The sequence below is a fragment of the Glycine max genome, chromosome 16 (genome assembly GCF_000004515.6).
Source record: "Glycine max cultivar Williams 82 chromosome 16, Glycine_max_v4.0, whole genome shotgun sequence".
Classification (NCBI taxonomy): Eukaryota; Viridiplantae; Streptophyta; class Magnoliopsida; order Fabales; family Fabaceae; genus Glycine; species Glycine max.
The window spans coordinates 5336478-5364251 of record NC_038252.2 but is presented as its reverse complement, the minus strand read 5'-3'; the positions used below and the strand labels follow the sequence as shown (position 1 = coordinate 5364251).

Below are 27774 nucleotides of genomic sequence, written 5' to 3'. Positions count from 1 at the left end.
GAGTCTTTTTTAATTGATGTCCTTAGGACATTAATTAAGAAATTAAAAGATAATATATTTGATTTGAAGATCATAAGAGAAAATAAAAAAAAAATTGTCATAAATATCATAATTTGATTTACACATCTTAATAAAAATCTTTCTCTTTTAAATTGTTTAACTAATGACCTCAACAGACTGATTAACATTTTACATATAGTAGTATTATTAAGAGAAAGAGGCCCAAATCCAATTGTCATTTTAATCATGTCAAAGAAAATTGATTGAACAACTTATTTAGTGGGCCACATATTAGGAACCTGGCCTGATTAAATGCACTAATTAAAGACTGTTGAATGAAGATTTATGCCTTTCGAAGGCCAATTGAGAATTGAGGCTGTGCATGTCATCATGTCGTCCTCTTCAAGAAACCCTTTTTGCGCTCTAATCTAAAGCCGCAGATCCTCCCTTTTACTAATATTTATATATACTATTTAAGGAAACAATTAATTAAAAAGACACAGATACATTTTAGGTAATATATTTTCATTATACATTTACATGTGAGTAATTAAGATTAATTTATTTAAACATAATCTTAACCATTAGTTTTAATTATATAACCAGTACTACTCATTCTTCTTAATTGTTCTCTCACCTGATACACATGTGTCATAAAAAAAATTCAACGTGCCTCTAAATAAAAGGTGGCTTCTCCTGTTATGTTTAGAAATGATTTTTATATACATCCTTATTTTGTTAATTTTTTCTTTAGCACTTATTTGTTTAGAAAAAGGAAAATGAAAAAATACATCCAAACATGTTAAACTTATTTTATTACTTAAAAAATAAATGTTATAAGAATGATATAAAGGAAATAGAATGTAAATAATGTCACCCATTGTACTGTGTACTCGCACATTAATTAGTATATGAATAGTTTGATTGATTTTCTTGTGTTAATTTGGAAGAAATTCAAATGGTTTCTACCATAGAATGATAAAGCCACGTACAAAACCCACCTGTGTCGTGCAAAAGAAGCTGTGAGATTTTAGGTAGTGAATATGAATATAAAGTGAAAAGAACCATGTAACACAAATAATTAATTGATGATGCAATAATGACATTGAAGGTGATGACAATGATTTAATTTTAGAAAATTAATAATTAAAATATAAGAACACATATGGGACCATCTGGCTGTCTTTCCAACTACATTAGGTACAACAGAAAAAACACAGAGTTTCTAACGGGAGGCAAACCCTAATTGTTTAGCAATCTGATCCAATTAAAAAAAAAAGTGATTTTATGTGATGTTCCCTCTAGCAACTTACACCTTCTCCCCTATATAAGGTAAATATTCTTACTCGATGCTCCCAAACCATCTCAACAATTTTCGCCTCCCTTTCTTTACCTTAGTGGTATATTTTTATTTTTGTAGCCATTTCTTGGTCTCTATATATCATTCTATGTTTTCTATGAAAGCAGATATTTGAAAATCGTTGCAGAAATCATGATCGGCCTGTTGGATTAAGAAGCGGCAAGTGCATCCAAGCATGTCATCAAAGCAACTAGGATGTTGTGTGTTACTATATATTTGATTATATATATGATCATTATATATATATGGCATGAGATTCATTTTCTTTTTTGATTATTATGGATAAGTGAAATATAATTATTTGATGTTGGCTTGGCTCAATCAAATTAAAATTTTTAAAGATTTTGTTAACTTTTTTGATCTGATTGAGCCGTGCCAATATCATATTCATCTCTTATAAATGTTCAAACTATTAACTATATATATATATAAGATATGCTATATTTGTCTTTAAATTAATCATACCAGTAAATTTTGTTGCTTTGATGTATATATATATATATATATATAATTAATCATACCAGTAAATATATATATATATATATATATATATATATATATATATATATATATATATATATATATATATATATATATATATATATATATGAATGCCGGGGATAGAAGTTTTTCAGAAAGCAATATTTGTTATAGGTATTCAAATTAACAATTATATTGTCTTATGTACGTACGTAAATCATTCATATATAATGTGTTATATGGGTTAGTGGTGGTGTAATATTATACTAGTTAGTCGTGTAATTTTAAACCTGTAAGTTTCAGTTATTTTTGTTTATCAAGTTAAATATATGTTGTTGGTTATTGTTATTCAGTTAAAATTAATAGTTCAGCGGCAGGACTCGTGTGATGTAAACTCATTAATTAGAACTATCAGATTTGCTTGATCTCAAACACCTACCTTTCAATATGGTACGAGAGATTGGAGGAATAGAGTCCATTGGCAGAAGTTGACCATAAAATTGAGAAAAGAAAGGCTCAACACCACCACATGTGCATTTGCAGGATTAATGTTTGTACTCAACCAATTCTTCTCAATTGCCTTTAATTTGGTGAAATTGTTTGTAGGGCATGAATTATGACACTATCAGTCATTGACTCGTGTAGTACTGTATTTATACGTATATTGGAAAATTTTTTAATACATTAAAGATATTCTTTAAAAGATTTATTATAATTCATGTACTAAATTCAAACAACTTAACTAGATTCTTAGTTATTTGTATATTGTAGACAAATCACATTCATTATTGTCATACCAGATGCGGGTCCTAAATAAAAATTTCATAATAAACAGACTAAATTTAAATTTAAATGTACTTCAGATATTAATTCTTATATGTTTAGAAGTAGAAATCAAATATAATATAGATAAGATGAGTGTAACAAATTAATGAACGTAAAAAAGAAATCAATGCGAAAATTGCAGTAAAAAAAATGCGTATAAGAAATTAATGAACGTAATAAATGTAAATAAATTAGTGAAGGATTTTCATGTATTTAGTGATCTTATTTAAATTCTTACTAATTTAGACTTTGTATTTTTGACTTGATTTAGATATATATCTCTCTCTCTCTCTAAATTAAACTATTTATTTTACATGAGAGTTTTTCAGATGAGATAATTTTTTAATAATTTTTCATAAATGAAAATATTTTAGGAAATTTTCTTAACCTTTTGTATCGTTTTCAATTTATCCCCTTTTTCATAATTATTTCTAAATTCAATTTTAATATTTTTTTAAAATTTTTTTTATCAATAGTTAAAAATATATAACCTCATATCATAATAAAAATTATTTATTCTAAGTTAAAATATAATTTATATGTTTATAATTATTTACTATGACAAATTTTAATTATAATATAATTTATAGATTCAAAAGTATTTATATATTAAAAAATTAGTCATATAAAATAAAAATTTATCATATAGATTGCACATGCTAAAATATTAGTTGTAAACATACTTGTACAAAATTTTAAATAATCAAATGCTGGCTCGCAATTGGTTAAAACAATGTTTTAGCCTATTTAAAGTCAGTTAAAAAAATGCTTCAGAATAAGTTGAAAATCAATTTAAAATATATTATAATGAAGAACGGGGAGGAAATAAGCTTAACTAAAAGAATATTTGGAATGGAGGGTATTAGGGTTTCGCGTGCTTTGTGTAAGTCGTTTGATGAGAAAGAAGATTTGTTGAAAAAAACTACCAAAAAAGTGAAGATGAGGGAATGTGATAACTCAGCAATCGATATGGAGGCTAAAAGTATCTCCTCCACAAAGGAAATATGACATAGACACGTTTGAGATAACTATAATCTTGAGTCATAATTATAAAAATAAAGAGAAATTGTTTTGAAGATTTAACATAGGCTAAAATCTATTTATTTACATGGTCCAATTTATGTTGTAATCTTTAAATCACCATCACAATATTATCTACTACTAACTCCAAAAATCATAACACAAGGATCTTATTATCTTTCATTGAATTATGCTTGACTAACTTAAATAAGTTCGACTTGTTAAAAAGTTGTTAAATGTTACTTTTCATCTTTTATGTTTGAGTATTTTTTGTTTTAGTCCATTAAGTTTTAAAAGTCTTATTTTAAGTATTTATGTTTTCGAAGGACTTTATTTTGGTCCTTTTTGGCTAAAACATTAAATATGTTAATAGAAAAGTGTAACATGTTTATTAACGTTGATTTGGATTATATGACATGTTAATTAAAACATCTTTGTTTTAAATGGTTTAATTTTAATCCAAGGCATCTAACTGAAACACAATTTTGGTAAATGTCTTCTATAACACCCCAGATGAATCACACCAGAATAAGAGGGATCTTAAAGTTGTGTAAGTATGAAACTGTATAGTTAATGATGACTTAAAGAATTTAATTAGTACTACATATACCAACAAGATGTATCTACTTTTCGATAGTTTATCACTTAAGAACTTTACAATGAAGCCTGCTTGACTGAAAGTAGTTATAGGATGAGTAACCTTATAGAAAGTTTCTCAGGAAGCGTGTGATTGAGGACAAAACATGTTGAAAAGTCTCGTATTGGGTTGTGAGGATAGTCATTGATCCTGAGAGCAATTTAGCAGTAACAGAGCTGGTTGTCAATGGTTCGAAAATGATTACCTACGAAGGGTTCTGACTGGTGAAGGGTTCTAACCAATAAAAAGTTGAGTGAAATATCATTGTGTGAAGTATCGTAGTGTGAGAGCTGCCAAGAAGTTGACAATCAAAATTGTTACAAATGATATTAGAGCAAACATTTCTCTCAATACGGTGTGGTTTAAGAACAAACCAGGCATAAGCTAGTGGACATGTAACACCCTAGATGAACCACACCGGAATGAGAGAGATCTCGAGGCTGTGCAGGTATGAGACTATTTAGTTGAAGATAACTTAAAAGAATTAATTGGTACTACCTATATCAATAAGATGTATCTACTTTTTGATAGTTTATCACTTAAGAATTCCACAATCAAGTGTGTTTGAATTGGAGTAGTTATGAGATGGGTTGCTTTCTAGGAGATTTCCTAAAAAGTTTAAGTGAGGATAAAACACGCTGAAAAGTCTCATGTTGATTTGTGGGGATAGTCATTGATCCTAAGAGCAATCAAGCGATGTCAGAGCTGGTTGTTGATATCTTAGAAAGAACTATCTACAGAGGGTTCTGATTGGTGGATGATTCTAACCAATGAGAATTTGAGTGAAGTGTTATCATGTGAAGTGTTGTAGTGTGAGAGTCATTGAGAAGTTTACAATAGATATATTACATCTTTAATTACATTCCCTAGACTCTGACATCATATATAATTGGTAGGACCAAAATGTATCATTTCACAAGCTTAATGAAGTAGAATAAAACCATTTAAAAAAACTTTAAGTACCAAAATGGAACCATTTAAAAATATAAAGGACAAAAATGAGACAAATTTAAAATGATCTTGTTTCAATTAACATGCCACATCATCATCCCGATCAATGTTAACAAATGCGTCACACTTTTCCATTAACATATTTAAGTTTTCAGCTAAAAAGGAACAAAAAAACCCCTTCAAAAACATAAAAAAAATACTAAAATAAAACTTTTAAAATTTAATGTTAACAAAATGAAAAAAATACTAAAACATAAAAGATTAAAAGTAACATTTAACCTAAAAAGTTTAAGGCCAAAACTATCTAGTATCTATCATGAGTCACTTTTTAAGCTTGACTTGGTTATTTTCAAAGCCCACCTTAGTTTATCAAATAGTCTATCAAGAGTCATACTTTAGGACATGGCCCATAACTAGGCTTTCAAGGTAATGAATCCTTTACATAGGTCAAGTCAATTCTTAATATAAATCATAAATATTTTTTTTATCCCAGTAAATATGTTCTTGCTTTTAGTCTATAACTATATATATTTTTATTTTTAATTCCTATAAATTATATATTTTTATTTTTAGTCCTCATAGGTTATATTTTTTTTGTTTTTAGTTATTATATATTTTTATTTAATTTTTATAAATTATTAATTTTTTATTTTAATTCCCACTGATATAACATTCATGACATGATATTTTTTTGCTAACATGATACTTGTTGATATCATTAACTAATGTCAATAATCATTAATCATGTCAGCCAATGTTTGTAATTTTTATTAGGAAGAACTAATAGCAAAACAATAATGAATTTTAGGATTTTTTTTAAAAAAATATTCAAACTAAAATATAAAAACGAGAAATAAATTATAGAAATTAGAAATAAAAGTTAAGGTTTTTTTTTAAAAAATGAAAAAAATATTTGTTTTACTTATTTCGTCCCATTATAATTGTGGTCACAAGTTGTTTTATACATATCAAGTAAAACAAATAAATAGATGAAAGATAATAACGATTTTACAAAGATAACTTTATCATCATTAATTTATTTATTTATTTATTTATTTGATCCATATCATTAATATTATAAGATATATAAATAAAAAAAATCAATAATATATTAAAAAACAAAAGGTTTCATTCACAAAAAAAAAACACAAAAGATTTAGGGGGTGTATTGGATTAGGATTTCAAAGGATTTTAAAAGACTTTTTTCTTATAAAAAAGTCTTGTGGTATTTAATTAGGATTTTTAAATGGTGTAAATAAATTTTGTGATATTGAATTAAGATTTTTAAAATTTTTTAAGGAGTGCAAGAAAATCCGGTAATATTTAATTAAGATTTTTTATAACTTAAAAAAAGTCTTTTAGTATTAAAAAGTATATAAGTTTTGATGCATTATTTTTTAAGATGAATTTGGATGGATTTCATATGACTTTTTAGTATAAAACACCTATCAAACAATCTCACATAATCCCTTAAGATTTTACTAAACTCAGTTGAAAGAGGTACCAAACAACTGCTAAAAAATAATATTCTTTAAGATCTGTGTCATGTATGTTTCTCATATTCTTTTGGAACCAAAAAATGTCAAATATCTTCTTCCCCTTTGTACTTTTTTGTTTGTTTTTTAAATTGAATTAATGTTTGTCTTATGTGTCAAAGCTAATCATATTTTTCTTATACTAACTATGCTCACCATGCTCATCACCTACTCCATATAATATTTTGGTGACTGTGAGTCTTAATTTTATCCTCGAGATAACTCATTACTTAGTAACTCTTGCACAAATTTTTCACCTTTATCATTCATTTCTAATGTATGTTTACTATTGCATCACATTTAATCATGTCATTAGATTTATCATGAAATAATTATAGTAATTGAAAAAAATAGAAAATCAATGTATAATTTTAAATTTATTATTCAAATTCAAAAGCGATAATGAGAAGATGTTATTACAAAAAGGGTTAGTATAAGAGGACCAAAAGTTAGAATTAATTTAGTTATTAAAATATTAAAAAAATTATATTAGTTTTACTTTTTTTTATCCAAACCTCATATTTTTTTATTACTTTTTTTTATTAATTCTTGTAATTTTGAAAAGTTACAAAGTCCTTTCAAATTTTGTAAATTTATAAAATTCTTTAAAATCTTTTAAATTCTTATGATATAAATCCATTAAAATTCAAACTATCACAAAAATTTTATAAAGAAATCTTACAAGTCATAACATTTCTACATAATTTTTAAAATCTACAAATTTTTTATACTAAAATAATCTTTTAAAATCCCAATCCAATACACCCTCCTTAAATACTTTTTTTGTCCTTGTAATTTTTTTTCATCCTACTCATTGCAAGATGTATTTATTTTATTTTTCGTTCTTAAAACGCTATAAATAATATTTTTTACTATTCAAAATATTTTTTATTGGCGCTTTAAAAAACAAAATAAACACAGCGACAAAAATGAAAAAAAAATTATAAGAACAAAAATAAAAAATTTTAAAATACAGTGAAAAAATATTTAAACCAAAACAAAATGATAATGATTTTGGGATAAATTTTTACTTTTTATCTTGTTATTATTGGATCGAGTGAATAATCTTAATTTCAATGATTCATTAAAAATTATGATATTGGAATACTTTTATTCCATATTTGATTTAAAAAAGGACATGCCAAAATTTATAACTTCTGTTACTCAGAAAATCATAGGATAATTTTTTTTCAAAGTACAATGTATTAAAAAACACATTTCCTATTTCTATCTCTTTATTCTTTAATAATTTTTAAAAAATAATAACTCAACAAGGTAATTATTTTAAAAAAGGAAACACTGGGTTTTTTATTCTAATTTCTCTTTTTTTTTTATTTCTGTAAAAATATTAAATTTAATATAAAATGTATTAAAATAATTAATATTAAGCATTGTAGTAAATTTTATATTATTTTATTTGTATTATCTATATTAGATAATTAATATTAATATTATAGTGAATTTTATATTATTTTACTTATATTATTCATACTGTTCATGAAATGATATGCAAAAATAAATAAAAAATTATCTAAGAGTAACTTGTATGTTTGTGTGTGCTGATTTAAGTACAAACCAAACGCACCCTAACTTTTATTGGTGTAGGTTAAATTTCTGGTTCTTAAGTTGTGCGTCGTAAAAGCCACACCAATTCCCCCATAGAAATCAGAAAACCCACCGAACCCTTACCAGCGGATCGCCGTGCTGAGTGTGAAGCGAAGGCATCATGGGGCTGACGAATTTCGTGCTGACGGTGGCGGGTGTAAGCGCCGTCGTTCTTCTCCTTAGGAGTGACGTCAGACAATCTGCCTCCGTCTTCCGGCGTAACGTCAAGCACATTCGCAACTGGCTCGAAGAAGAAACCGCCGCTACATCCAAGTGGGTTCCCCCTTTACTAACTAATCATCTCTCTCTCTCTCTCTCTCTCTCTCTCTCTCTCTCTCTCTTTCTCTTATTTTTTGTGTAAAAGTTTGAATTTTGTGTTCTGGGTCATTTCGCTTTTTCTTGTTCACGGCTTGATCCGTTTTTAGTTATTGTTTTTTTCTTGAGTTTTGTACATTGGAGAATAATGGGAAGGTGGGTTTTGGAGGAGTGAAACCTTTGATTAAATGATTTAAGGTGCTTGGGTTTTGAAAAGGATAAAACTTACATGCATTTCTATTGGTGCTGTTGTACAATTAGAATTAGAGTTTCACTTTGTTAATATGCATAATCTTTTAATGCACACTTTTTTTTTTTTTTTTGCAAATTACCAAGATAAAACTTTAATTCTAATTGGAGAACAACACGTACCACACCTATAAAACTGAATGTAAGTTTTGCTCTTTTGAAAAAATGCGAGCTTGTGGGTTAGTATGTGTGCCTTTGGGTGAGGTTAGTGCGACCCTAGAGAGGTCAAAAAGAGAGTGGAACTGATGGCAAGTTGGAACTCCCATTTGTTCTCTGCAAATGATGATAATGATGATTTTAGATTGTGATGATGTCTCAGGTGCTTGTAATTGTTATAGATTTTCATTTTTCAACGTGTCTTCATAGCGCTGTAGATTTCATTTTCCGGTTGTAATGGGTGTGAGAATCCGAGAGAAAGAAGCCCCTGGATTGTGATTCTTTATCTTTGTTCATAGGCCTCTGAAACTGGATTGTGAGGCAAGCACAAAAACTTACTATGAACCCCAATATAGTACTAGCTAAGTATACCCCAAATGTGCTGCATACTTTGCACATTGACGCACTGTGTACCAATATTTGTACCACTTATCAGAGTGCACTGTGAACCTGGTAATGCTGTGCAAGGCACTTGTTTTTTTGCACTAAATTTCTGTTTACATGCATGCAATTAGAGCTTGTAACTAGTGTATGTAACATGTACTGTGTAGCACTTGAAAAGTCTGTATTGTTGGATAGATTTATGTAGCTTATGTTGGGCTGAAGATAGCTGATTTTTGTTCTTTTTCTTTTTTTATCTTCCCTCTCTCCAACCTGCAAGGGGTTGATGAGAAGAACACAAGTGAAGTATTGTTTCACTTTATATGTATAGTATAAGGTAGTCTTGTAAGGGATGCAGGATGCTTTAGTCTTGTGATCGGTATGCTGCCAAAAGTTGTTTTGGGTGATATGCATCAATTTTTATGTTGGTGAGTCACTGACTGTAGGAATGTGTTTAATCATTCCGCTGTAATTTAGAATTATTTCTAGTTCTTACTAATTTCAAGATAATAAGATGTGAGACTTGGTGTACTTTTATTATTTTATTGATAAATCATAGTGAAATATAAGAAAAGAGGATGGTGAAAGTAATGAAAGATCCTCTGTTTCTCATGAAATGTTATTTAGCCAAGTTGGTGATGGTTATTTTTAGCTTTTTTTTATGTTTCTGGCATGGTCTCCCCCTTTATTTATTGTAATTTATAAAGAGGATCAAATATGTTGAAGGGTTGAGATTTGAGCAGTTTAAAAATTAACTGTAGGAGATCAAGATCTGTAGCCATGTTTTCCAAACTTTTTTTTATCAGTAAGAACAAAGGGTTTGAGTTTGTTGGTTTGGCTTCATCTCTGGTGGGGAAGGTGCTGCAGTTTTTTATTGGGGAGGATGCCTTTTTTTTGGGGGGGGTGGTCTCTTCCCTCATTTTCTTGGCTTTGTTGAAGGATGGAACTAGGAATTGCAAAATGAGAGGTGAAGAAAAAAATTGAGGTGCTTAATTATAAGGAGTAAGGACATGGTTAGTGCAGATAGGAACAGGAACACCCAGACTGTGAGTGATTATAGATGCAGCAGTAGGGGGAGGATATTCTTTATTCTCTGAAGAGTTTGTGGTTGAGTAAATTTTCTAGGTTCAGCAGAAAATTTCCCAGGCTTTAAGATCCTTAAAACTTAGTTCTTAAAGACTAAAAGATAATTGCATTAGTTGCTATTTTTCTCTGCTGTGTTTTCTTTTAGTTTTCTTATGGGACTTGAATATAGAAAATCTAATTGTATGTGTTGTGTCCTTCTTTAGTGTAATTGTTTCCTGTATGTGGAGCTTATGCAACATGGTGCACAGATTTGAGGGAGGATTTGGAGCTTGATTTGTGTACACTGTTTATTTTATTTTCTCATGAAAAAAATTACAAATTTTATGTGAATTTGCCCATTTGACCTCTACTGGACTGGTGTTGATTTGTTTGAATAATTTTTCCTATTGGATTATGTGTGGAATTTCAAAGAGGATCTAGGATCCTTGAGTTGATTGCAGTGTACACATGTTGACTTATTGTTTTAAAGGCTCTATTTTGTATAAATTCGGTAAGATTAAAGTGGAATAACCTAAAATGGAAGGCAAAGACTTTGCACATGCTTTTCAGGAAGAGTATGAAATTAGATCTTATTCAAAGAACCCCATAGTGTTTCATCCATATTATAACAAAAGGATACCCCATATCCTATTATTTTAAGATGTAGAAGAAATTTCAAATAAGAAAAATAGAATTTTTTATAATAGATCCCCAACTAGCATGCCTTGGGTTAATTATATTTACACACACACACACACACTAGAATGTGATGTTTTAATATTAATGAAAGAACCTGCTTGGGATGATTCCCATTTAATATGAGAGGCATGTGTTTGCTTGAATGAGTTATTCATTTTGGTATATGTGGATACTTACATTGCCATGTTTGACAAGTTACTTTTGATGAATTGTAAAATGTCAAGATGTGTTTGATGAGTAATGGAATGAGGGTTGAGTCATGCATTGCAAGAATTGAGAAGGGCAGACTTTTTGGTCCTTGGAGATATAGTCTCAATGCACAGTCACATGATTATTTATGTGCATTTTGATTATATACTGGTGTTATTTGGGCTAAGGGTCACTATCTGTAACCAATGACTGATGCTGGCCGGGCAGAGCTATCCCTGACTAAACTGACCAGATTGTAAACCCCCCTTGAAGTGGATATGATAAGAGGATTGATCAATGGATTAGCTACTGGGCCCATAGACAAGTTATCTAATATTTATTGGTTTATGATTCAGTGAAATATGCAGATTTTATGTTATAATGAAAATGGAATGCTAAACTGACAGAGATGTTTGTGCTGATTGAAATTTATGCCCCACTTGGATTATTGAAATGTTACCATAAAATTTACTGTTATAAACTCTTCCTTACTGAGAATTGGATATTTGAATGTATTCTCACCCGTGTTTTGTGTGTATTTTGTTAATCTTCTTAAGGTTAGAGAAATCTTAGAAATAATCCCATGCACTTTGCCTAATAAAATAATCTAGTTGCGCTAGTAAGGGCATCATGATGCTTATGTTTTAAGTAGATAAATTCATAGATTTTTGTGCCATCTTTCAGGACAATGGAAAAGTCCACTCCCAAAGAATTTGAATCAAAGGTTCCTCCGAAAGACATTCCTAAGGAGGACAAAAAACATTAATGTTTATACAGGTGATGCAGATGTTACTGCAGTAATTGTGTTTCTCTTATTGTTTTTGAATGGATACATGTTTTTGTGTCTTTACTAGAATGAATTCTTGATCACTGTCTGTTCATATTACTCTTGAATGACCCTTGTATTAGTACATATATATTTAGCAATAATATGACGGATGACAATTTTGGTTATACCGCATTCCAGTTTTTTTTTTTTTTTTTTTTGCATATTATGCATGATTTGACTGCTGAGAACTATTTGGCTGTAACTTTTCTTGGACTTCAAAATGTTCACTTTGGATTGCAACTTTTTTTGCCACTACTGCAAGGTGATTTATATTTTAACTGAAAGCTCAGATTGTTTAAGGAAAATCTTTTTTCTCTGGCCCATATCTAAATTTATGTCTTATTTTATCCTCTATTTTTCTTTTGCTATGGTAGAATGGGGGTGGGGGTGATGACAAAGATTTGAGACAAGCTCTTTAGTGATTTGGGTCAACCCGCAAATCCTCTCTGGCCATTTTTTTACATTGATTATAGGCTTAATTGCACTTTGTGTTCCTAAAGTTTTAAAATATCGTGAATTTTGCTCTCAAAATATTTTTCCTCCTAATTTGCAAAACATTGTGAATTTTGCTCCCAAGTAAAAAAAACTGTCACAATTAATGAAAAAATCATCACAAAATAATCTTAATTGTGACGTTTTCAAAGAAAAGTTGTCACAAAATATCATAATTGTGATGACTTTTTAAGTGGGGGGCAAAATTCGTGAAAAAAAAGCATTTGGTAGACTATTTGTGACATTGTGAAACATTGGGGGTAAAACAAAATACAGTTTAGTCTTATTATATCTATAAAATTATATATCAATCAAATTATTCATATCGCTGTTTAATTTCGACTCAATCTATGTAATGTAGTTATAATTCAACGTTTGATCGATGGGGAGCAGAAGTCAAATCCATCTGTTCTCTTGTTATATCTATGTAGGTTTGTGCGTGTTTTTTTTATATAGAAAAATTAAAATAGGTTTTTTGTTTAAATTTTTTAATGAGGTCCTAATTATTTATGATAAAAATTAGAGGCCTAATTGTTTTATTATTGAATTGAAACCATAGAGACATTGTTAAGAAAATATACTATTTGGACCTATTTTGAATTTTCTCATACAGGGACATAACAGAGTTTAACCTTTATGATTCTTGAGATGTCTTCATTCTATTTAATTTTTTCTTCAAAGTAACTATTTTGAAAAGAAAATTTTTTATTTGTGGGCTCAAATGGAAAGTGATCAACCTCCCCATAAAATTCAAGGATTCTACTGAATTTTGGAGAAAAGTCAGTAGATGGTGATGAATTGTAAATAGACTTGTTGACTTATGTAATGGGTTTAGGGCTTATGGTTATTATTTATTGGCTTATGGGTTAGGAATAGTGTTAGGATTTGAGAATTGATTTATGCAATACAAGGACCTAAGGAAAGGAAAATAGGCTGAGTTGGAGATCACAATTCCCACCATTTTACCACGTGAGTTACGACCCCTTGGCATGGATTTGTTTATATATATATATCCTGTGATGTGTTGAGTTCATTTTTATCATTTACATTTGTTTCAAACCTACCCATAATGTATTTTTATAACTTTTTTTTCCCAATCTTTTTGTGGTTGTAATTTCCCTATCTTTGACCATCCTTTATCCTTGCATGCTGTTTTATGAGTGGGTTAGGTTGTGTCCCATACTTAACATCATTAAGTTGGTGGTCTTAATTTTTTTCTATTGTTGGTTCACGTCTTGATAAATTGTTCAACCTCCGTGGCATGGAGGCTTTAGTAAACCCGCTTACAAAATGTATTTTCTCTGGATCTAATGATAAGATTTTTCTTTTTAAAAATTGTTTTTTTTATAAGATACTTTTTTAATTTCTAAAGGCATTAATTATTATTTTTTCAAACATTAATGATAAACAATTAAGTGAATAGAGAGATAAAAAAATAATTTTAAAATGATAATACAAATAATTAACATATATAATATAAATAATTAAATTAATTATTTTTTTAATGAATGTAAGTAATTAAATTAATTTTTTTAAGGGAGGTGAATGAGTTGAAATGTTGTTATAATGAGACAAAGGGAGTATGCAATTATGTAACCGATTTGTTTACGTCTAGGATTAAAAAATGCGTCATTTGGACATGAGAAGGACATGGAGATTTTATCTAGCTCTAATTGGATAGGTCTTGACTTTTTGAATATGACCAAATAGGAATGGGAATATGCTTTCAATTATTCATACGTTCTAATCTATACTTATTGTGACTTTATTGTCGGAACAGGACTGTGTTTTAGTTTAATTTTAATGTTGCACTCATTAGTTAATGGTTTGATTATATCAATAATTATATGGCATGTTGAATTTATTAAATAATATGATAATTATTAATTCGAGGGCATTATATTTTTACGTAAACATTAAATTTGATCGGTTTTAATTATCTGTTATTTTCAAATGCATAGGATATTTTTTCATAAAATTAATTATTAGAAGCACAAATTTTAACAATGTTAAGAATTGTAGTAGGTCATTTTAAAAAAATGTTCCAAAGGATCATTGTAATTGACGGGGATTTTAAAATTTACAGTGCACGTGATTATTATATATAGTTAATTCGATTACTTAAAAAGTGAATATTTCTCTCTATCTTCCCAAGTAAAATAGGCTAGTTTCGCCCCCTATCTACATATAATTAAACAGTGTTAATCCTGATATTAAAAAAAAAAGTTTTAATTATCGAAAAGAAAAACTGTAATTTTTTTTTTATCGGTTTCTTGTTTCTCTCTTAGTATTGACTATTGTGAGGTCGTAAACGAAGGATAAGTCTATGTCAATCTATATAAAAAAGTTGACATAAGTTAATAACAACTGTTAATTTGACCAAATTGATTGAAATTTGAAAAAAAAAAAATATATAGGACACTTTAATCATTATTTCCCTTTTTGTGGTCACTCTTACCCCCTGAATAGAGAACCTAACTAACATTGTTCCAAAGAAAGAAAGAAAGAAACAAATAGATAAAGACAACTAGTCTTTCGTATTTTAGCCACGACATAATAGAAGCAAATGACAATGGTTATTCTCTTCTTTCGTAATAATTTTAAAAGTAAGTGTTAGTTTTTTTAATATATATTAATTAATTAAAAATTATAAAATTAGTAGAGAAACTCGTTAACTCTTTTTCACAAGAGAGACACTCATTAAGTAAAAAATAGGACTCACAAATTTATATTTTTCAATAAATTTTAACCAATAAAAAATCGATAAAAAAAATTATACCTTGAAACATTAGAGTGACTTAACAATACTGCAAGTTAGGAGAAGGAGTCTGTATCTAGTATTTCTTAATAAAATATTAAATCTTGAAACTAATATTACACTATTTGTTTTAATATATTCTTTTAAACATATTTTATTATCGATTGAAATTTATTAAAAAAAACATATTTTGTGGGTCTTAATTTTTACTTTATAAGACTCACATAATTTATAATTTTCAATAAATTATAACCATTGATAAAATATGTTAAATAATATATTATTAGCACTCATACATTTTTAGAAATCACATTTCTAGAAATATTATGTTTGAAAATATTATTTTCATAAATATATTTGATTGACATTTAGTAATTTTAAAAAATAAAATTTATTTAATTAAAAAATTGAAAAAAAACGTGGAAGAATAAAGTAAAGATAAATAGTTAATATAGAAAATGAGTTCTATTTCCATGAGTTTTTAAGAAATTGTAAAATAAAAGTGGAAAAATATATGGAAAATCGGAGTGCAGATAAGTAATCGTAGAAATAATTTCTATTTTCATAAAAATGTAAGATATCTTTCACCGTGAGAATAAGTAAAATAATAAATGTGAATAATTTATATTCTTGGAAATTAAGATTGATCACGAGTCGGATTGTTTCGAGTATAATGAATATTTTAATTAAAACTGATCAATGTTACTTGGTTTGGAACATTTTAGTATTTTTTATAAGAAATTTAACAATTCGATTCGAACTAATCTAATCACCTTCAGCCATCTAATCTTGAAGCAAACAACCAAAGACTATAAAATATATTTTTTAAAAAGTAAACTATAAAATAATTTTGGTGTTACAGTTAATAATGATATTTTTTCTCTCTCTTAGACAACTACTCATTAATTATAACCTGTATTGCTGGAAGCTACAATAGCCAATGCAGATCCTGCTCCCAGCAACAATGATTGCTGGCCACATATATAAAGCAAAATGAAACATTACAATTCAGACAGGCATGAGAGTGAAATATGTCAAATCATCCATTTTCTAGCTGTTGGTCCTTGTCCTAGCTTGCAGCATCCTGTTTTCCAGACTCATCAAGGAAAAATTAAGACATGCTGTGAATATATTTAGAGTGACTTTAAAGAATAGTGAGGGATGATTCAAAGGCACTTCAGAGGAGATAAAAGAGCTGGAATTATTTTGTGAATTCAAAACACCACTGTTATTGGACATACAGTGTTACCACTAACTTTTCTTCAAACTCCATCATGTTAAGGAGACAAAGGCTATTTGAATGGCCATCTGGTTCTGATTTCTTTCTAAAAGTGGACACCATTTGCCACCTTTCATCCACCCAACACAAAAAAAGGTGTTGACCCTACTTCAACTTGGTTGATTTTTTCGTGCATATTACTTCTTTGGTCAATAATATCCAAGCAATTAATGCATAGTATGAAGGTCTAGATATTTCATTTCCTCGTGGATTTCATGCTGCTTCTCTAGTCTCTTCTATCTTAAGCACGCAATTTGTAACATTTCAATTATCCCCACTCCCAAAACCTCTTTATTGTGTTTTAATATATCAAAGGTAGGTAATAACCATCTTGCTTAAGTCAAACACTAATTAATAAATCGACTTAAACTAATATACACTTCTATCTGCTCAAGTTCAAATTGTTGATTAAAATGATAGGCTCAATCAAAATAAAAACAATCAAGCCTTGTCTTATTAGGTGGGATTATCTATCATGGGTAATTTATCTAATCATGAAGCAAAATCTCAATGAAATTAAAAATCTTTCATCAAAGAAAATAACTTCTGAACTGTTCAAACTGATCTCATGACAACTGAAAGAACATAGTTCGCATACAATCCATTTCATCCTCCGCAGCATAATCAATTGTGCTACCACAACAAGATTGACAGCAACAAAGGACCCTTATTGAAAGCTTCAACAAGTTTAAGCTTTAATCATTGGAGTACACAGTACACACACAAGGTTTTGAATCCATAATTTCCCAACAAAGACATAACCACTTAGTTAGCTACCTACTCCCACAAGAAAGGAAGTGCTAGTGGGTCCTCATTTTCAACAAATCCATCGAGATCCATTTGCAGCATTCCGTTGTAATGAAGGTTGGTTGTTTTTGCATCGAAAACCAATACTTGACCACTAGGCTTATCTCTTTCCGTTTCTGAGCATGCATACTCATTCACAGCATCAAAATGCACAGATCCTGATGGAGATTGCACAGGGCAGGTGATGCTAGATTGCACCATACTCAACTCTGGACTTTGTGATTGAAGTGTTGACAGAAGATAGAGAGCACAACCTGAGTCAAAGGATCCAGGTTTTGCATCTGTAGAGAGCTTTCGGTTGCTCTTTCCACCCATTGATGGGGCGATGGTGCCATGAATAGGCTGACAAATGGGAGTTCCCGGCATTGCTTCATCACCACTGCCTACTTTAGGGTCATTTTCTTGCCAAAGAGGATGTCCCTTATCTTGCTTATGCTTGTCAATTCTGTATAAAAGTCGAGGAGAATCATGACCAGATTCAGCTCCAGTTTTGGCAGCAGCAGGCCACATGTCTCTCATAATAGGGTTGGCATAAGCCTCAGGGCTACCAAAGTGTAGGATTCTAGGTCCTAAATTGTAGAAAGGAAGTGCAAAAGTGCATATTAATCACTGTGGAAGACAAGAAATAATGATAAGAAAAAATAGATTTTAGCAGTAACTATTAGCAAAGACTGTTAGACTATTTTAGCAGATTTGTTAATATTAGCCCTCATCAGCCCATAGGGTTGATGCTAAAGATACAAAAATAGGCAGTTGTTACTGGGAAAGAAAGGAAATAAATGACTTATGTTTAGGTATTTCAAATGTAATAAATGTTTTATTTTCCCCTAAAAAATTCACTTTTGTATCTTTAACATCAGTCTAAAACCAATAATTTAAGAATAATTTTAAATCCTTCAACAACAACCTGCTACTTCCCTTCTATGGTATGTATTGAATGCATTTTATATTTTCAAGAAAGACATTAAATGCATTTACTTTTTCATTTAATCCTTTCTTTACCAGATAGTAGGGGGATTTGTAGGAAAATATAATATTACTCATAATTTAATTAAAGGTCTAGTTAACAAATATTCATAGAACCCTAAGGAATCAATAAATAATAATTCTGAAGGTCAAAATTTAAATGCAATTCAATAGATTCTTTTGGTAACCCACTAGGGTTTGCCTAGTGGCACGGACTTTAGATAGTTTGTATGAGGTCTTAGATTCTAACCTCAGTGCTACCGTTGTAAACAAAAAATCCAGTCAAAATTAGAGTTTCACCTTCATAATATGTTGACTTTTAATGCAAACCTTTATTATGCAAATTACCAGAGTGAAACTTCAATTCTAACTGCAGAACAACACCAAAAGCACCTACGAAACTGCATCTAAGTTTGGTCCAATTCTAAATCTTCCTACAACATTCTCCAACCAATCCTCTTACTTGCTTTGCATGGCAAGTATTGAATGTTTTTTATGCTTCGAATACATTAAATGCATTCACTGTTTCAGTTAATACCTTCTTTATAAAGTATTATGAGGATTTGTAAGAAAATTTGGAGAATAAACATTACTCATCAATAAATAAAAGATTTTTATTGGAAGTCATAGTGGGATAGTACATTGTAACATTAAATGTTACACTTTCTCATAGTGCATTTCTACTTTTAATTCCTTAACTAATGCCTTTGAGGAACTAATTAGCATTTTGTATTTACTAGTCATGCATATAGAATTAAGAGTCACTTCTTGTTTTATGAAATGTCATGCACTTAGCATTTAATTTTTGAAAGTAGCTCAAAGCATTGAATATTGCTATGGAAGCATTAGATTGGTAGCCTAACGGTCACCCCAACTATTGTATAAACAAATGTCTCTACTCTTATATCAAAAGTTTTGAGAAATAGAAATCCTCTTCTACATATCTTTTTTTCCCTTCAACAGACAGAATGTACAATTGAACCAAATGGGAAGCATGTATAACCTAAATTCATATTCCAACACTAAGTTTCTAGTAAAAGTCAAGATAGATAATCACTCAGCTTTATCATGACATCAATCCAAATAGTTATGGCTAATTCTAATCTTGGCTTAGAATTCAATTTACTATAAAAATTTGAAATAATCTTAAGCAAAGTTCTAATTCTAATTCACACAGCTTCATATCACTAGCAAGCTTAAAACTATAAAGGGGGCATTGTTTGGTGACAGGGTTTACTTGTTTCTTTCCAATTGGGGGTTATCTTTTCACACAATTGAGATCCAATTTAACAATAATAGACAAAAAAAAAAAAAAAAACTATCTTGACACAAACCTACCTTTGTAATTGTACATGAACTTCTCAGCAGCCATGAAAAGAGAGGGTGGCTGAGGTTTCCTCCGGCGCCTGTTATGCCCGTCAAGCCGTTTCCTACAACTCCTCTTAACCTCATCAAACTCCCCAAGCGAATGAAACCTACACAACAACAACAACAATTGGCACCGCCCATGTCACAAAACACATCAAGTATCTAACCAAACAACAGAATGGAACAAATTCCAATCCCCAAATCTCCAACACACACATAACCAAACTCCAATCCCTACCTGCTGCATTGCTGGCAGAACCTCTGTTGTTTCCCCCCCACCATCACAACCGGGGTTTTGGAGTGCTTTTCGCAGACCCTATGGCGCCTATGATACTCTCTGCAATCACTGAGATCAGAATTGCATCCATCAACAGAACAACACATGTTCTGTAATCCATTCTGAAGGCGGGATCTTTTCGACGACCCGGATGGCGATGACACGGTTTTTGAGTCTTTTGTGTCCTTAGCAACAACATCTGGGGCTGTTTTTTCCTCACCAAGCCTCAAATCCACTGAAGCTGCTTCACTCTTCTGGCCTTCACCATTAGCCAGCTCCAACCCACGTGGATCCCAAGCAAACTCTTTCCCATCCCAATCCATAACCAACCAACAAAACTATGGTTTGCTTTATGTCCCTTTTAAGATGCCAAAGCCAAACCTAAACCTGTGTAAGGCACTCAACACAGGAATCAGAACTTGAATTTGAAATTGAATCCCCTTTGTGTTGTTTTTCACCACAAAGAAGCTGAAGAAGACTTTGACTTGTTGGGAACCAAAAAACAGGATAAAGGGGAGATCAATCAATTCAACACACAAGAGGGAAATCAGAATTGGGTTCTGAGAGGAAGCCAAAATAATAAATGCATCAATTTTTAAAGAAGATTGCATCAAAATTGAAAGAAAATAAATAAAAAAGAAATGGATATTGGAAGATATCCTGAAAGATTATAGACATGAACGTCACCTCATCCCCTCAAAGCAACTTGGCCCTCAAAGGGGTTGAAAAGAAATTAATGTCAATTCAAGAACTTTTGTTGTTTTCTGTAAGAGAACAAAAAAAAAAAAGAAAACACAAGTCTTTCACATAAAAAAATAATAATGATAAAATAAGAAAGAAGCTTCACCTAACACACATAGTTATGTACTAATCTTGAATCTCTTAAATTCTGATAGCTGCGGATAAAGCCTCCAAGAAAATGGGCATAGAAGGTGCAAGCCCCATTTTGATGTTTCTCTCTGAGAGGAGAAAGAACTTGTTCGAGTAAAAAAGTAGGTCACCAACTAATAATTCATTGAGCTCTAGATGTGGAGTAAGAGGCAGAAACTGAATCAATAGGAACCAATTACCTTTACTCAACAAAAAAAAATTATGCAAAACACTTTTCTTTTTCTTTTTCCTTTTGTTTTTTACCCTGTTTTTTCTTACCGGCAGCAAGTTCCCCTCTGCTTTCATTTTGACTTCCTTTTTTTTAGGTCATTCTTGGTTAAAGTAATGATAGAAATAGGAGTATAGATGGTAATAAAGGATGTTTAAGTTAATTTGAATGATTTTGAGTTTTAAAATTAAAGAGAATTCCCACTTTTAGCCTGTGCGCTTATGATTCCTAACCGAAATTAATCACAACTTATTTACAATGATAATTTTTTTATATCAATATTATGGTCAATAAAAAAAATAGATTCGGTAAATTTTTTAGGATGAATTCAAATTATATTGAGTTGTTTCAATTTTTAAAAGGTATATTTTTTTTGAACAATTATATATTTTGTTTAACCTGATATTGTATTCATAATGATATTATTTATTATAAAATATACCTTAATTTAAGTTTATATTTCTTTTATTCTACGATTTACCTATAAATAATGTTTATATTGATATATTATGTTAAAATATTGGATTGACCCTCTTGTCCCATATATTTAGGGTCATATACAGGTCAAGTTTAAGTTTAAATAAATAATTCGATCAAAATTTTATATTGCATAAAGATAAAGATAAACTTGTTTTTATTTATCCGTCTTATAAAATATGAATTTGAATGCATTGTCAATATGAATATGAAAATTTTATTGATCAAAATAATTTATAAGTATTTTTATAAGCATTGAATCTAAATACCTACCATTTCTTTTCAAAGAGTCTAAAGACCTCAAGAATTCCTTAAATTTAAATCACGTAGACTTTTATACAATATTTATTTTACAATGATAGAAATATAAACTTTAAAAATATATTTCTTTATATATTCTTTTAAAAATATTTTTATTATTTATTAAAATTTATTTTTTAAAGGAATTTATTAAAAATATAAATTTAATAAATCTCACTTTTATTTTGTAAATTCTACTTGTAATTTTATATTTTTAATCAATAATTTTAGAATGAGTTAACACTCCTCAAAAGAATGCATCTAGGATGAATAGTGGTTGTGGGCAAATGGAAATAGTAAGGTGGAGAAAGTGACTGCAACTTTGGACTGTGCATGCAACTTTCCAGATAATTAACAACAGTAACAAATGAAAAAGTATGAACGACAAAAGAGACATAGAGAGTGACTGCGTGGCAGCTAAGCCAGTTGTGAGTTATTGTTACTACTTTGAGTTGTGTGTAAGGTAGAATTGGAATTTTTTATTTATTTATAAAAATTAAACATAATATTAAAAAAATTATATAGAATTGGACTTGAATAGACTCACTCACGTTAAGCTTAATTGAACACCAATGTCTCCTCTCATCTGAAATGATTAGTGCATACTCTTGGATTGGTTAATTGGTATACCTTTTGATTTTGGTGCTGGTTTAAGATAACGAATAAATGTTGATTCCCCACTTTCTTCTTATGTAATCTCTTTGAAAGTTTCTTTACCGAAAATAAATATTGCAAATGGAATTGTAATAAAGCAATTTCATAATATACAAGTCTTGTGTGTGTGTGTAACTATATGATAAATAAATGCTAATTATTTTTAGTTTCCAAAAAGACAAATGGTATATGCCTACTCTAAAAATAGAAATAAACAAGTGATAGTTGGAAGGAAAAAGACAAATGCCGGAGTGGGCTGTATACTAAATAAATTGAATTTACCGAATCTGAAAAAAAAAAGAGTAAATAAATTTCCCCAAGCAGTATGTTGTGACCCAGTTGACTTTAATTTTAAAATTAACTTGACTTCACCGTAAATTGTCTTTTTTGGTGGACTTCACCGTAAAATGTTGTCACCTATTAAATCACTTATGTATTTTGTTAAGCTATCGATTTAGTTTAACAATAACAATTGAGACACTAATTAAATAATGTTTGTTTCATTTATAAAATAAACATCTTGTTTATGGCTTTAGCGTATACAATATTCTTGATGCTTTATCACGGGTGTTTAAAATGAACTCGTTTACATTTGCAACGAATTTTGCATAACTTAAGGTAGATTTTAAATAATTGAAAAAAAAAATATTGACTATTTTTCTTATTTAGAACCAGTCCAAAGAGGGAGAAATATTTGGATGAAATATCCTTTTGGTCTACACGAGCTGAACTTTGATGATCTACCTATAGCATTTCGTCGCTCAAGTTAGTATCTACAAGATGAGGTCAAGAGTGTAGAAACTAGAGAGTATACCCAAGGTCTTTTTATGGCCTATTTTAACTATTCTCTCATAGTCTATATATGATAGTTATTCTTAAGTGATGAAGGGTGTGAAATGTCTATGGGTGAATCCCGTGATTTGTGCTTGAATGTTATCAACAAATTTTGTTCTAGATCCCATGCTTCATCACTTTGTGATATTTTGTTCCTATCCTGCTTTGATTTCTTCTTCTAGGTTAATGTATTTAATTGATTTTGTCACGAAATCCTTAATATTTTCAAGCCTTCTATTATCAAGTGAAGTTGGGAAGGGGTTCTTGGGAGTAGATTGCCTCTAATGAGGTGAAGATTTTCTCCTAACATTATTCTTTAAACTTGTAGCGCTTCGTAGTTAAATCTAATAATATATAAAAAGACTGCATTATCCTTTTTTTAATACAAATTATCTTCCCCTATGGTTTGTCTTTATCCAAAAGTTTCAATTTCCATTGTTTAACATTGCACTCATGATTCTATCTTTCTTTAATTTTGAAAAAAAAGTATTAATCTTAAAATTTGTAAGAAAATATTTTTTTTTGCATTATAGGATCTATTTACACCAGATGTAAGTCTTAACACTTACACTAAATCTCATCTGTTAAAATAAGTTAATCCTCGTATATTTTTTCTCTATTTTTTTTCCTTGGAATGTTTATTTTCCCTTTTTTCTCCCTATAATTTATTTGAGTTTAGTTTCTACCCCTATTTGTTTACTTGGAAAAACATTATGAGTCATTAGACAAGGCAACATTGAGTTGGACCTCCATTAGTAATATCATTTAACACTTACAAACTGAGGGCATAGATCACATGCAAAAAGATTATCATATGACAAGAATGAAACGAAAAATTTAGTATAGAACAAAAAGATTTAAAAAAATTTATAAGGACTTTAAGGTTAACTAAATTGTTTTAATTTTACAATTCTTTAATTTTATTATTAATTTTATATAATATTAAGATTGATATATTATGAGCGTGTTTGAAACACATCAATGTACAAAATAAAAAATGAACATGGTGGGACATAATTCACGGAAAACATTATCCCTTGTAAGCATGGTATATATTTTGGGAGAGATAAATTTCTTGGATCTCCGTATCTTAAGAGATTAATCATTGACTCTCGATAAAAAATACTCGGATTCAAAAAAAAGAGTACAAAACAAAGAAACCAAGACATGAAAAATGTTTAAAGTTTAAAACAACTTTTTGTTATGTGCATTTTTTTGATGAACAGTACACAACACAAATACAATAATATCAAAATTACTATAGTATCCTATATAATATTAAAATAATAATTATTAAAATTTTTATATATAATCATTGCGCAAAGAAACCACTGTGTAGATTTGACGGTCAAGATAGGTGAGGCTATGGAGGACACCTTGCAAATATTTGCAAAGTCCTTGCTCCTCTTTGTCAGTGTTGCAGGAGTATAATTTCCTAGGCTAAATTAGTGTTACTTTGCTTTTAATTGTTTTGTTTTCTCCTTTGTATTCTTAAAAAAAAACAAATTGGTTTGAAGAAAATCAATAACTATCATTTGGAAAGAAATGCACGCAGTAAAACAAAATTAAAACAATTCAATTTTTTGGAATACCCATTCGATCTTGAAAAGAGAAAAAAAAAAAAAAAAGATAATGGAGAGAGAGACGTGGGGAGCGAGAGAGTGGGAATTGGGAAAGAAAATGGGAACTTTTTTTGTTTGTGAGTATTTTGAGGGATAGACAAAAAAGTTGTCATGTAACTTAGAAAAAGTTACAAAATATTAATTTTTTGTTGAGTTCTATTTCTCTTATTTTGTGTTATCCATTAACTATAATTTAAAATAAAAAATAGATAAATATTTTTGTGTTTTACAATATGAAATTTAGCAAAACAAGTGCATCCTATATTAACAAATTGGATCATGTTGATTCTCTCTCAAATATTATTGAGTTTATATCAAGTCAAATTCAAATAAATCTAAGCTTCTCTGTTGAAACCAGTAGCGGACAAAATTAAACATAAGCTTGCTTCCTTGAAGGGATCTCTTCTGTCTATAATGGAAAGGGTTCAACTGATTAACTAGGTGATAAATGGGATGATCCTCAATAGTTTCCGCATATATGCTTGGCCCAAAGCATTGGTCTAGGGCATTCACACCCGCAAAATTGTCAATGTTGCCTATAAAAAAGTTTTCTTTCCAACTCTCTAGGGAGGACTTGGGCTTAAATCAACTGTGGCTATCAATGAAGCTGCCACTCTCAAGCTATGTTGAAACTTTGTCCACTCTAAGGACCAATGGGTTGCATTTCTTCGTGCTAGGTTCGTCATATCTAATAGCCTGATTTCTTACTACAAAAAAATCATCTTTGTGGCTAGCTATTAAACACCACTTATATCATGCATGTCTTCTCAGACACGGGTTGGTTGATTGGCTCATGCAGCAAAGTCAATTTCTCGAACAAATCTATTGCTGAAGTTAGAAACCTGCATTTATCTCTTACTGATAGTCTCCAAGCTTTTGTGTATCATTTTTGGGAAAATAACACTTGGAATATTCTACCTTTCATTCTTCAAAAGATGCCTAACTTAGCTAATATTGTTCAAAAAAATTGCATTCAGGAAGGAACAAAAAATCTCCCAATTTGGCTTCCTGAAGAAGATGGTGATTTCTCTTTGAAAAAAGCGACTTAGTTTTTTCCCCACTAGGTCCTGCTTTGAATTAGGGCAATCTATTCCTCCTTCTAAATCCTTCTTGATCTGACGACTTTTTCATCATAAGATGTCGACAGATGAAAATCTTCATACTCGAGGTTGCATAACTACAATTATGAGTTGTAAGATCACTCATTCCTTCAATGTAGCTTTTTGGTGCTATTTGGAATTGGCTTCATAATACTCTACAATCTACTTTGGACCTGCGATCTACCTCTTCCATCTTTTATGTTATAAAAAGGGGATGATGGAGTAGCCAACTTCATGATGTAATCCTTGCTGCAATTACTAATAATCGGGTAATCCGGTTTTGTAGAAATCAAAGGCGCGTTTTAAAAATGCTATTGTCAGCTTGAGAACGACTTTCTCTTTAGTTACTTCAGCTAAATGCCTACAACTATTTCAAGTAATTTGTTAAAAGGTCAAATGGCTCATTCCATGAAAGAATCTCAAATCCTTAAAGACTTTGGCATCTCCAAAATAAAATAAAAATTCCCATTAGAGTTTGTTGGATTCCTCCTAACTGTGGCACTATTAAGTGTAACACGGATGGCTCACCTGGTCACGCAGGCAGCGAAAGGATTTTTCATGACTCTAGTGGCGCCATTCTTGGATGCTTTTTGATCTACTTCGGTATTCAATAAGCTTCTTTTTTTCCCCCTATTTCGCTGTTATGCTTGCTCTGAAAATTGTTAGCAACAAAGGTTGGACAAATTTGTGGCTGGAGGGTGAGTCCCAATTAACTATTTTGGCCATCAAGAATCACAATATGGTTCCTTGCAAGATTAGAAGTCTCGGGAAATTAATGCATTAACTCTTTGTAAAGGTTTTAGTTTTATTTACTGTCATGTCTATAGAGAAGGAAACAGTTGCAGATAAATTAGTTAACTTTGGCACAATCTCAAAGGTTGACTGTACTTGGTGGGATTTAGTTTCTCTTTTTTTTAAGGAAGAGTTTGTATGTAAGATGAATACTCTTCCTATTTAGGGGTTTATGCAGTTTGTCATGGATTTTAGTTTAGTCTCCCATGTTTTTGTTCCTTTCTTCTTTTAATTTTTATATATTTGAAGTGAGCTCTTGTACTCCAATTTTTTTTAAAATCAAATAAATAATATTATGTCAGTTGAAATAAGAACTAAAACAAGATTATGTCCGTTGCATAAAATATCTCCACAAAGAACTCACATTTCTTTTATTTTAATTTATTTATAATTTTTTACAAAATTTGAGAAAACCTCCTCACGGTGATGTTCTTCCATGATCGGACAGTGAGGGGTACCTCCAAAAACATTCTAGTGCTCACTTTAGTAAAATATAGAGGTAAGAGAAAATATTATAGATTAAATTGAAGTTAGTTTGCATGATTGTGATAAATCCTCTTATAAAGGTGAAAATTAGATCCTTAATCTCAGTCTCTCTCATGGATTGTATAATTAGGAAAAATATTATTTTATTTTCTTATAATAAATATCCT

General features: G+C 29.9%; 2 protein-coding genes, 1 long non-coding RNA gene and 2 other non-coding genes across 7 annotated transcripts; 4 read left to right on the top strand and 1 right to left on the bottom strand.

The window, feature by feature from the left end:
- Positions 1-1195: 1195 nt before the first annotated feature.
- LOC121173773 (uncharacterized) lies at positions 1196-1822 on the top strand. The gene is made up of 2 exons (XR_005889140.1): positions 1196-1332; positions 1468-1822. It is a non-coding gene; the product is annotated as an uncharacterized lncRNA (long non-coding RNA).
- MIR171G (microRNA MIR171g) lies at positions 1663-1752 on the top strand. The gene has a single exon (NR_048788.1). It is a non-coding gene; the product is annotated as a microRNA MIR171g (primary transcript).
- A 6530-nt stretch (positions 1823-8352) lies between the features above and the next one.
- LOC100527096 (uncharacterized) lies at positions 8353-12421 on the top strand. The gene is made up of 2 exons (XM_003549089.5): positions 8353-8686; positions 12152-12421. The coding sequence occupies exons 1-2, from the start codon at positions 8535-8537 to the stop codon at positions 12231-12233; spliced, it is 234 nt and encodes a 77-aa protein (XP_003549137.1). The 5' UTR covers positions 8353-8534; the 3' UTR covers positions 12234-12421.
- Positions 12422-17332: 4911 nt separating this feature from the next.
- LOC100792071 (teosinte glume architecture 1) lies at positions 17333-21457 on the bottom strand. Of its 3 annotated transcripts, none has more exons than XM_006598954.4 (4): positions 20931-21286; positions 20205-20630; positions 19937-20073; positions 17333-18201 (listed from the first exon to the last, which is right to left on the bottom strand). In XM_006598954.4, exons 2-4 carry the CDS (start codon positions 20564-20566, stop codon positions 17603-17605), a joined length of 1098 nt encoding a protein of 365 aa, XP_006599017.1. In that variant the 5' UTR covers positions 20567-20630; positions 20931-21286; the 3' UTR covers positions 17333-17602. The 3 variants fall into 3 exon arrangements, with proteins under 3 accessions (XP_006599017.1, XP_003549130.1, XP_006599016.1); XM_003549082.5 differs by having other exon boundaries at positions 21091-21286; XM_006598953.2 differs by having other exon boundaries at positions 20205-21457.
- MIR156C (microRNA MIR156c) lies at positions 17718-17902 on the top strand. The gene has a single exon (NR_048582.1). It is a non-coding gene; the product is annotated as a microRNA MIR156c (primary transcript).
- Positions 21458-27774: the final 6317 nt, after the last annotated feature.